Source organism: Sinohyriopsis cumingii, chromosome 5 (genome assembly GCF_028554795.1).
Source record: "Sinohyriopsis cumingii isolate HCF-2022 chromosome 5, ASM2855479v2, whole genome shotgun sequence".
Lineage (NCBI taxonomy): Eukaryota > Metazoa > Mollusca > Bivalvia > Unionida > Unionidae > Sinohyriopsis > Sinohyriopsis cumingii.
Window position 1 is genome coordinate 76,245,378 of NC_142965.1, and position 12,983 is coordinate 76,258,360.

General features: G+C 34.4%; 1 protein-coding gene across 1 annotated transcript in view; it reads left to right on the forward strand.

Moving 5' to 3' along the window:
• The first annotated feature begins 1,442 nt into the window (after nucleotides 1-1,442).
• LOC149799488 (phenylalanine--tRNA ligase beta subunit-like) overlaps nucleotides 1,443-12,983 on the forward strand; it is a 103,290-nt gene continuing 91,749 nt past the window's right edge. The window contains exons 1-2 of the mRNA XM_089958865.1: nucleotides 1,443-1,647; nucleotides 6,292-6,347. Coding sequence (XP_089814991.1) covers nucleotides 1,590-1,647; nucleotides 6,292-6,347 — 114 coding nt within the window. The 5' untranslated portion in view covers nucleotides 1,443-1,589. The remainder of the gene's footprint in view (nucleotides 1,648-6,291; nucleotides 6,348-12,983) is intronic.

The following is a 12,983-nucleotide window of genomic DNA, read 5'->3' on the forward strand; positions in this document are numbered from 1 at the left end:
CGGTGATTCCTATGAGACAGAGTAATCAAATATTATTGTAGACGACAACTGTCGCCGATTCGTGTGATGGCGTTGCGAGAGAGCTATTAGTAATTGCATGATATACCTTGTAGATAGTCGAGTATTCAGACGGAGCAAATGCCAGAAACAAGCTATTTTAGGTACATTTGCAGATAGCACAGGAATAGGGTCAACAAAATTCTTCACTCCTTCTATGTTGTCTGATGGCGTGCTATCTTTTTCTATTTATGTTTCATGTCTACACACACAACGATAACGTCAAAAATAGGCGAAGTAACATTACTCGAAATCGCGAATCCTTCAGGAGCCTGGATGATTATTGGACTGTTTTGTCGCAGTTTGATTGTTGAATAATTTGTCACGGACAAAATATCCGTATGATGTTATGTAAAATAAAAATAAAAGCAGGAGCCGCGAATAAGAGAATATGACTTATTTCTAAACACTGAGCACATAAAACTAGCTCAGCAAACGCGTGGCCCAATTTGATTCAAATTGGCACCCACCCACCCGATTTACGCGTGAGACCATATGTGAGCACAACATTTGGAAATAAACCTTTAAGCCAAGTTATTCGAGATACTCAACTTAAAATTTTCTTCCTTCGTTTTAGCGCTCATTATTAGTTAGAGGTTAGTGTTAGGAATGGTCGACCTGGTGTCATGATATTGTGACTGGGTAGGACATAATGTTACTTGTCTGCGGCATGATGCACTAGGCCTAGACGTCACTATAAACTGCCACACTGCAGACATCGAAGCGATATCACTGAGAAATGGTTAAAGCTACGATATAAATCTCCACACACACACACAGAGGGTGAGTGATCACATAATTTACATATTTTGCGTTAAGATAGAATTAAAGCAATGGAGATAACTCGTATTAGCTTAAACTAACATACACAATCAGGAGAGGTAACTCATGAGCGGCTGAAATCATTTTTGTCTCATCAAGAATATGAGACTAAATAGTGTTATAGTAACAGGAGACCACTGGCCAAAACTGAATAGCTATTACAAAAGCTACAAAAAACTTTATCCGATAACATGGTAATAAAGACTAAATTCATTTCCTGAGCTGTGCTGATGGCAGCTCCGGGACTTACGGCACTAATTCAGTTCCCTAATTATTCCAGGCTTGGCCTGCTAATCGAGATGTACTCTTTAGCTGATCCAATAAATATTGCACCTAGAGAAGCAGTGAATTTGTATAAGAAAATTATATTTTCCTCTAATAAGATTCACTTTATGTCTGAAGTTTAGAAAAATACATTTGATATACTCATCTTAATTAAAACGCAAATGCAATGTTTTTATCCGTCCTTTCACCGTGTTTGTGTATTAGCAGTAACCCAATATTGATGGACGGGTCTTTTTGTGATAGATTTTTCTGTGGCTGTAAGTTGTTAAGTATTTGTGCAGCCACCAGTCTAAATAAACAACAAAGACGCGAACATCACCGAATATATAGAAGTACATTGAGGCAAAATTTCATCAGCCGGCAACATTAAGACAATTTTGTTTGTTGATTGGAAATAACACGATTGATAGCATCATTCAGTAAGAATGCCGACCATCACTGTAAAATGCGACGAACTGTTCTTGGGTCTTGGAAGATCGTACAGTAAGTTAGCATATGGTAGACGTATGAAGACTGAAGTATCGTGGACTCTTTAGTTTTGACGCACTTGTCTTTAGCACATATTAAAATATATACCTCTATCATAGTGATCCATCGTATTACGTTAGAAACATGTTATTTTAGCAAAGTATGGATAACAAGTAACAATAATATATCCCTTGAGACTGTACTTGGCATGCTCTCACCAGACAACCGCTTGTCGTCAATCTCTTCTAGCAGGTCACCCGTTTTGACGCATTTTACAGCGGCTCCTCTCTTCCCATGGCACAATTGTACATATGCTGTGGCACACACACACACACACACACACACACACACATTGTTACGACTGTTTGTTACGGTTCTTTCAGTCATAACATATTCTGGATTCGCCTTGTACTGGGGTGAGGTGAAATGAATGTAACATTTTGATTGTTGTGTTTTTATTGATATTTCTGGACAATAAAATGCTAGAATGACAGAGGAGATTATAGAGAAGAACTAAGAAATATGTACTATTTATGATGTAAATAAATACAGCATAAATAATGTTTTACTTTTTATTGTGTTTTCTTCTTTCCTATTTCTAATACTCACAAGATCACAATTACATTGACATACACAATAATAATTTTGCTTCATGACCATACATTTTCTATACAACATAAGCCAAACAAGATTTTCTTTTTTTTAAAACACAAGTTTTCTTGTATGTTTTAAGAAACAACAATTTCAGCATAACTACTTTTATAAACTAAATTTGATATAATGAAGATTATGTTTTTATAACGTCAAAGTATAATTCTATTGGTGGTGAATTGTACTAACCTTATTTATAGAAATTCTGTAAAATAAAACCTTTAATTGAAATCGGGGAAATTCCGAAATTTGTATAAATCAAAATCTGGGCAAATCCGAATTATGGACAAATCTGAAATTTGTATAAATCAAAATCTGGACAAATCCGAAATTTATATAAATCAAAATCTGGACAAATCTGAATTTTGGACAAATCCAAAATTCGGATAACTTTAAATCAGGATAAGTTCAAATTTTGTATAAATCAAATTCCGTACAAATCCAGATTTTGATATTGTAATAACGTAATACTTTCAGAGATTAATTTTACCTGAATAAAAGTAGTCGTGACTGATAAAAATTTGGATTTAGAATTTTGGTCCGAAAGGAGAAAGACAGTTGTTACTTCAATGCTGTCAGTCTCTCGTCTGCAAGGACGGGGGGGGGCCTTATTTATACTTTCTATACCCTTGGACAACCTCGGATGTTTACATAAACATAAGAAATGGGGACACTCGAGGTTCTCCGATTTGGGTTAGAAAGGCGAACGCTACCACCTTGCGCTCAACAACCTAAAGTGCTGAGAACAATGGCACCATTTCAAACTTAGCGAAACACATTCTGTGAGGCAATATTTGATTAAAATACACTGTAAACAAGTAAGGCAACATAAAATATCATCATCTAGTAATATATAATTATCTAACAGCTACTTGAAACATAGTGACGAGTTGAAATACTTATCACAATAGATGAAATGAGTGTTGGTTGATCTCATTCAAAGCCAACATGTGCTTTCAAAGAGGGACCATCTCAAGGCAACATAATCAATGGAAACGAGGTACATGTACGCAACATTTTAAATAATTGTACTAAACATATAGATAAAATAAAGTTGTGAGACTAGCATAGCAATATACAACTTTGAAGAGCAACATCTATAGCACATATAAAAGTCAAGTTCACAGGCAAAATTACATTAAAAATAAAATCGAACATTTCTAGAGCTTTCTTTATAATTGATAATTTCAGTTTTCAGACAATCCTTATCTAAAAGTTATTTACTTATTAATTAAAAAATCTTTTGATATAGAATATGATGGATTTTTTTCCAGTACTTAATTGTGAATATGAAAAACCTCCATCGCTGGTTTTGGAACTTTATCATCATAACTTACTTTTATAGAAGTGAAAAGATGTTATAGAGAAGACAAAGTTACAGGAGGAGGTTCCGTTATCAAACAAGTTTCATAAATGTAAATTTGTCAAAATAAGCTCAGCATCAAGATTCTGTTAAATCTTGATTGAAAATTTACTATTACAGTAAAATTGCTTATTTATTAGATAGAAAATCCTAATATTTGATTTTAACAAGAAAAAATGCAGAGGATGCTGATTTAATTGTTAAACATATTGTAAATATGTATTTCTTGTAAATTTTCACCAGTTAGTGACAGGAACCACCACAGAAGATCAGTAATGACTGGATCCTCCTTACAACACTGCACAAAACAGCAACAGATTGAAGCTATACTTAGACCCATGTATTAATAAATAATTTTTAAAACAATGCTCTTCTTTAGCTATGTATAAATTAATTTATTTGTAAAAAAAAATCACAAATCAAACTTATTGTATGGAAAAAACATTCTAATCTGAATGAATAAACTCTGGAGCAACTTTCACAAAATTTCAGGCTTGAGAGGAGTTATAATAATAATTTAAAATAATCAACAAAAATAATCCATGTGTTTTAGAGGAAATTTAAAAAAAATTATGATACAAAATTCACACACACACACACACACATATATATATATATATATATATAGCCTGTCTTGCTTTGCTCTCACTTCTCTTTGTTTTATCCAAAAGAAGTCACTTCTTCCAAAAATTCAAGTCTGGCTTGACCCCTGGTCAAGTATATCTTCCATGAAATACTGATATCAATCAGTCTGATCATGATCATTGTATTGAACACTTACTAACACCTTTAGTTTTAATTGGTGATAAAAATGACCACCATGCACTTTAGAGCTGTAAGGATAATGACCAAAAAAAATAGAGGGAAGAAAATATAAGACTTCGTTTCATAACACAATCTTTCCCTTTGAAATGATAAGTCTTGTACACTTGTCTTTAGACCTGACCATCTACAATCTATCTCTTTCACTTGATTTCTCCTGGAAAGTTGGTGACTATATAAGTGGTGGTCACCTCAAGGACTCAGAGATGGAAATTGAACAATTGACAAATGTTTCTCAGTTTTTGTTATGGTGTACAGGGTTCAGGTCCTCCTTCTATCATCAAATATTAAAGTGAGTGCTGATATCTACCAAACACTTTCCAACCTTGACCATGATTGACAGCACTGCGGAAAATAGGGATTTCAGTGTTAGCAGCCATACATATCCTACAAGATATGACAGGAAGTTGCTTCAGATTGTTGGTGAAGATATGGGGACCTTTTAGACAGATCTCATGCTATTAGAAGAGATACCTTGTGGACATAGTTATCTTTACAATGCTATTTATAGGAACCATTAATGTGTCTGCATTGTAAGTGAGGACATTTTTTACTATACTGAGGGGTGTTCCAGCAAGACTCTCATTATAATGTATGTAAATGATGTCAAACTACATCAAGATTGGTTCTTATCTGTCAAAAACTAAAGCTTGGTGAAATAAACTGCCTTACATACACATTTACAAGACCAACTGCAAACAACATAGCTCTTGATCTGCCATCACAAGGTTCTTATCTGTCAAAGATGTTAAGCTTGGTGAAGTAAACTAACTTATATACTCACTTACAAGGCCAACTACACACAACATTGATCATGAACTGCCATCATACTGGTTCTGGTAGATCATGATCTATGTTTGTTCTTCTGATTACTCCTAACAAACTGCAAAGACCCAAATCTGCAGGCACATTATGCAATGGAAAATCTGTGTCTTTGTGATTTGCAGTTGGACTTGCCCCATATGTGAATATATATGGTAAGTTAAGAAAACTAGATGTGATCCATGGCTTCATTTACATTGTATTAGTAGTCTTGGTATACTGAGGGGCATATATGTGAGGGATCACCAGTATTCTGCTTCTGTGCATCTGCTGTGCTGAACTCAAGGTACACAGAGGGGAATGCTAGCAACTGACCACCAATCCACTTTTGTGCCTTTGCTGTGCTGGAACAAAGAGCCATACAAATCTGTCATCTGAATGAGGATGATAATCGGTTGATTCAGAGGTTGGCATGCTTTACAATTAAAAAGTCAGTGGCCTGGGGTGGCTGAGTGGTCAGATGTGCATGCCTTGTACAGATAACTCGTAATGCACCTTTGTCCTTGTAGGTTAGTGTTTCAGATTGATCAACCAGGATGTGTGAAAAAGTTTACCAGGAGTTTGCTGTGAGTGAGGGGTTCTTTCTGGGGTTTTCCTGTGCCAAATGTACTGGCTACCAGGTATAACTTATCACATGTGAAAAATGGCATTAAACCACACAAAACAAGCCAAACAATCATGACACCAGTAATTACTTAGCCAATGTTTTTTATATTGAATTTTTAAATTGCAAAGAATATGATTTTGTTGGTAGTACTGTTATTTCTTCTCTTTGAACATCTGCATGGATGTGGGATATGAGTGGTTTTTTATATATTGGAAGTTGATCTCTGCTACATTTTCAAACAGACTGTAGTATTTGAAAGCCATTGGAATGACCACTGCTGTTGTGATAATTAGGTTGCATTTAGCCTTGCATGTTCACATTAAATTGCTGTTAATTATACTTATGACATATTTTATAAATTCCATATTTCATAGTAGTTTATTTTCTCTTCCAGCTTTGGAGCAATTGGATGAATTGTGTTTTGATTTTGGATTGGAAGTTGAAGCTTGTGTAAGTACATATCAATGTTGCACTAGTATTGACCATTCAGGGCAACAGATAATATGGGTATATGTATTTGAACAAATTTAGCTTGTAAGCATGCAACAGTGTTGTACCAATGTTGACCATTTAGGGCAAGTGACAGTTATATTGGTATTTATACAGTTTTAGTTCAATGTTTGTCCAGTGTCACTAGTGACTTTTGTTATAAACCGTGACATTAATGTACAGACTTTGCTATCAGAAAGAGAGCTTGTGTTCATTGCCAAGCTTTTATAACGAAATATCAGTTACTGTCATCTTCATGCTGCCATTTCACAGGTTTGCATAATTACTGTGCCGGGCGTAAAAAAAAATATGTGTATGTTTATGTTTTCTGACTGACCTTATTCTTAGTTGCTGACCAAAAAGATTTTGCCAATCCCCACTCCCCACCAATAAATTTAGGAATACAAATATCATATGTTATGGACATTTTTCATTTGTTTTTCATCATTTCTAAAGCACATTTATTGATCCACTTGCTTTGCAACACCTAAGTCTAATAAATATTTGGTCCAATTTTGAGTATAATTTTTTTTTGCATTCTTTCTTCATAATAAGCTGGAGATTCCTTTGACCTTTTCCCACTCTGTTAGATGTTTGGGTGCTTATGTTGGGGTAGCAGGTCAGAGTGCACCTGTTTTCCAAACATCAAATTCATCAAAACCATGCAGTATCGTTAGGTGATTTTCCCATGGGCTGGCCAAATTATGTAGATTTAAATCAAACACTACCCAGGAATGAGGTCACCAATACAATTTTGGCACCCCCATCTCTGAAATTTCCATGCAGTATTCATTCCACTTTTGATTTTGGCCAGTGTTCTGTTTCACTGTCTCCTTTTCTTTATAACTGGTGGATTTATCTTTTGTTTTCTGACATTAATCCAGGCCAGCTAATTGTTTACACTGAGAAACTGGCTTGGTGTAGAGAGAATTTCATCTGAGTAAACACGTACATATTTAAGGTCATTTACATCAAATGAAACTGTCCAAGTTTTTATGGTATTACAGTTTTCAAAGCATTATTTCTAAAAATTTTGCATGAAAGAGATATAATTAAATTGGTGCCATGATTTAAAACCAAGGGATATTAAAATCGCATGGTGATGCCATGATGTCAGCAAATTGTGAGCATTGAACAAAGCACTATTTTCATTGTTGGTACATTTTAATGAGTTAGGTATTTATGTTTACAAGGCCAACAAATGTAGTTACTGATAACGTTTGACACTGTTAATGCCATGCTATATAACCTGACAAAACTAGAGCAAAAAAAAGGGAGAAGGTACTGTTAAAATGGGTTCAACATCCCCCTAATGCTCAATTCTTGTCAGTCTGATAAAATTATAATACCATATTTACCATATATATTGGGACATGAGAATATTTGAAACTTTTTTTTTTGTGTCCCAGAACTCATCATGAAACTTTTTCGCCAATGTCATATGCCTCAAGACATACAAAGAAAAAAAAATTGTATTGAATTTGTGCCTCCACCCCCACACTGCTTATTGCAATAAAATAGATAAAATAACACTTATTTGATATTAAAAACAAAGAAACTTACCTTCTATTGTTATCATTTATTCCTTTTTTTATCATGAGCATTAAAGAATAAAATATATCCATGAACTCCGTATCGTGAATCGCTTGTGTCAGATAACACATGACATATTGTTCATTGATGTGAACATTTATAAACAAATCATGTTTGCTTGTGCTCAAAGGTTTGAATATGTTATTCGACTGAAAACTGGATCCAGCAAAATCACAAATGAGAGAGAAATCATTAACTGATATTTTGAAGACAACTGTCATTCATGTATGTCATGGTGTTAGGTGCAAAATAACCAAGATTGAATTATATACAGGTCAACTATATGACAGTATCTTGCAAATAAAAATCATTATTTGACAACACATTTACTTTAGTGCAAGTGACAGTCATTTTGGTTGCATGGGTTTCAAAATTATCATCAAAGCAAATTGCTATGTGTAATATTTACCCACAGAAATCAAAGCATGTTTGTATTTATAACAACATATGCAAAGTAAACAGAAGCCCAGGTGGTGAAATAAACACAACTGGCAGCAAGCAGCAAATTCATTCTTTGAACTTACTGACAGGACAGCAAAGACAATGGTTATTTTTTGTACAAAGCAAGCCAATCTCAGAACCCACCTTTGGAAACTTGAAGCCGTTTTTTTTGCTTTGAAGGATATCAATACAAAGGTTTTTTAATTGCAAAGCATGCCAACCTCAGAAGCCAACTTTGGAATCTTTACAGTGCAGATTTTTTAAGATGGCCGATATATGGAAGCTAACTTTGGTTCCTTTCACCGGTATTCATAGGAATTTTTGAAAATAAATTGAAACAATGGAACAGATTTTAAATTGACACAATATAGTGCTTCATGCATATACATCGATGACACAGCATCGCCCAGAAGATTTGTAGATTATAAAATCATTTGATGAATTCGTGAAGGCCAGAAGAGAAGCAGATGATTTTAAAAATGAGAGGGAAATAATAAACTAATATCTTGTAGACAACTGCCATTCATGCATGACACGGTGCTAGGTGCAAAATGACCAAGATTGAATTATATCCAGGTCGACTATATGACAGTATCTCGCAAATAAAAGTCATTATTTGAAAATATATTCACTTGAGTGCAAGTAACATTTTTTTGCTAGCACAGTATACAAAAGTATCATTAAAGCAAATTATTGCTGTGTATACTATTTACTTGTAGAAATCAAGATACATTTATATCAATTATAACTACAGATGCCAGACACATAGTAACATGTGTGGTGAATAAACACAACTGGCAGCGAGCAGTAAACTCATTCTTTGAACTTACTGATATGACATCAAAGACAGAGGTTATTTTTATTACAAAGCAACCATCCTTGGAAGCCAACTTTGGATACTTTGAAGCTGGTTTTTCTGTTTATAAGTATATCAATACAGACATTATTTTATTGCAATGCAATGTGACCTCAGAAGCTGACTTTGGATTCTTTTAAGTTTGCTGATTTTTAAAAATTATAAATATACAAAGACGACTGAGATATGGAAGCTAACATTAGTACCATTTCACTTGTATTTGTGGGAATTTTGACAATAAATTGAAATAATGTAACAATGTTCAAATTAGTACAATACAGAGCATTCTGCATTCGATGACCCAGCATTGCCAAGAAAATTTGGAGAAAATAAAATCATTTTATGAATTCGTGAAGGCCAGAAGAAAAGCAGATGATTTTGCCAACAGTATGACCATCATGGATGAAATTTTAGTATACTTTGATCTCATTCCTGGATGGACTGATGATAAGATTGGGGTCAGAAGTGTGAGAATTAGCATGACTGGTGCAGATTTGAAAAATCTGACTTTAGTCCTTGCAGTTTCTGCTTCAGGTGATGTGTTGCCTCTAATGACATTTTTTTACTGTATGAGAAAGCTTAAACAAAATATCCATACACTGAAAGAATACATTGTACATGTGCAGGAGAAGGGTTGTGTTGATGAGATAATGTTGCAGTGGATTAAAGTTTTATCTCAAGTACACAGTTTTATATTTTTTTAAATAAAATTTCAATTGGAGTACATTTTCCAGCATGTACTTTTAAAATTATTTAAAAGGTGTCCCAGAACATAAAGTGCAAAAAAAATTACTTTAAAAATTAATTTATTGTGTCCCAACAAATACGGTGTACCAACATATATGGTAAATATGGTATTTGAATACAGGAAAGATTAAATTTATTTATTGATTTTTCAAAAAAGTTTGCTAATTTATAACATTTTCTTTTGATAATTCATAATGATAGGCTCTTAATGACCACAAAGTTGGTTTTGTATGTTTCTTGTAAATGACATTGCATGCAATCAAATAATCAGATTGATAAGTAGAAGAAAAAAATCTAAGGTATCTCAAGACTTATAGTACATTAAAAATTGTTATAATTTAATGTTCCAGCTCTTATAGGTTATAAAAAAGGTTACCTTTTAAAATAATTAAGGATGTCCCAAGACTTAATCATCATTACAGTATTGCTTTTGAATAAAGAAAGGGTCTGTTCCAACCTGATTTTTTACATTCTTGAGAGTTGGGGACATTCCATATAGTGTCAAAGAGAAACTCTGCCTTAGCTGACAAGATTGAGCTTCTCGTGGGTCGGTGGTTCTTTCTGGGGTTTTCCAGGGTTCTTCCTCCACCATTTATACTAACCTATCTTATGCTGAAAAATGGCGTTAAACGCTACAACAGCAACAACATTCCCTATGAGTCATTGGAAGGATGTCAAATTTTCAGAATTATAGTGAAATTTTAACTAATTTTTTTAAACATCATGCATGTATTCATACCGGAAAGAGACAGTTTAGATATGATATATTTGTATTATTTACCACTGGATCATTGTCAGCAGTAGTGTGGAGGTGAGGGATGGGGCAGTGTGGAAAGTGATGGATTGTAGGAAGTGTTGGGATTTGTGACTGCACTTGTGAATGAGCACTATCAAAATTGCTGTTGTTAAATTATTGCACTTTAACAATAAGGCCTGATTGGGCAGGTATAGTAAATATAATCAGATCTCAGAAACGCTTAATTACGCATATTTGGATGCCAATTTTTGATCTGGGACATAGAAAATCACTGAGGCGGGAGTCTTCCGTATGCTTGTAATAGGTGTGCTGCAAAATTCAAAGACTTGCCAGTTCTGCTTTGTGGGAGAATGTGTTGATCAGTTAGCTGTGCTGATATTTACAATGACATAATTCAGTGACTGAAAGACCCTTTGATGTACATACATGTTACCTCTTTATAAGAGTTCATAAAAAAAAACATGATGCGAAAGCTGGGCGGCAAGTTCAAAGGCTTTGACTGGCGGCCAGGTGGGAAGATGTACTGATATTTACAATGATTGAATTCAGAGGCATAAAGACCTAGAGATGTACATATGGTCATTTATAAAAGTACATCAAATAAACAACTTTAGCTTTCATTATTGTGGTCATTTCTGAATGTAAACTTCACCTTCTTCTGTTAGGAAAGTGAAAACAACTTCGCCCTGTGATTATTAAAGAGGTACATTGACTGACCATACCATATTTTTTTAAATGCCCTTCGCCTTAGCGGGGTTAGTTCAAGTGTTGTAGTGAAATGTATTCATCAAGGCATCAGTAATTAGGCCTAGTTTTTATATCAATTACGTTGACAAACAAACTCTTGCCCATTCACAAGCATTGTTTCAATAGCTGATTGACCATTAATACTTTTCCAAGTAAGGTAGCAACTATCCATTTTCTGCGTGCTATCCTTTGATGATAAAACATACAAACCTGTGTTTTAAAATCAGATTCGGTGATCTGGATATATATTATCTGCCTCTTATACACTATTTCGTCATAAAATTAGTTTGAAACTAAGTGAACCAGTAGGCTTAACGGGAAATAATAGCGGACTTCGCTAAGTCTGGGATGTACCAGTTTATTAGATTGTCTGTTTTCTTAAATCATAGGGCAGATATATTCAGACAAAATATACAAATCATTGAAACCAAAGCCTGGGTATTATTTTATTAAAGATTTAACTTAAAAATGCAAATTATGTAGGTCAGAAATATATGTGACAATGCTATGTTGTGGAATTCGCGAGATGCGCCTTAATGTCTGTTTTCTGACTTGACACATATTTGCAAAAATGCAGGGGAAAACAGCAAATCGGTTACTATTGCCTAAAATTACTACAGGTATGTATACAAATAAATAAACCATAAATTTGCGATCCTGTCAATGGACTGTTGTAATGAAGCTATATTATAGTGAATGATTTCATTACGAAAACCTCTCCATCTGAAAATAGATGTACTCACGTCTGTGTTGATTCTGTAGGAAAGAAGGGACTGCAACTTTTGATGGTGGGACTCCTATTTCTACCAAATTGGAGTCCTGGACTCCTAGTTTTAAAATCCTAGCAAGACCTCTGATAACACAGCCTAATTTGCCCATCGTGAGTTAGAAACATTACGAAAGTTGGAGTTCAGTTAATGTTTTGCAAGATCTGCACATTTGTGGAACATAAGTACATGTGGTTTTCATAAAATGTTTATGCAGATGAACGTAGTTCAGATATGTTATATTCAAGTGTATTTAATTGTCCTAAATGAAGTTAAAATGTAAACCTCATTTAAAGGAACCATGTTCATAGAGTGGTTAGGCTGCTGGATTTGTGACAAGATGGTGTAAGTTCAAATCCTGGTATTGGATCATGCTGAGTATGCTACCATGATGTTTGAGGCAAGGCATTTTACTTCAGTTGGCATGATTTTAATTTGAATGTGTCCCTGTTCTAATAAGCCAGATAAACAACAGCATACATTCAGAAACAATATCTGCCAACTTACATGAAACACTCACAATGGTTAAGATGTTGGTTTAGTATGTAGGTGGAAGTGGAGGAAATCTGAGGACCTGGAACAAAATTATGGACATGTGTCAGATCTGGGAATTGAATCAGGAACTGTAGAAGTGCAAGGCCGGTACCTTGCCTCTAAGCTGTCTTCTTGTTAAACCTGGATGAGGCTTA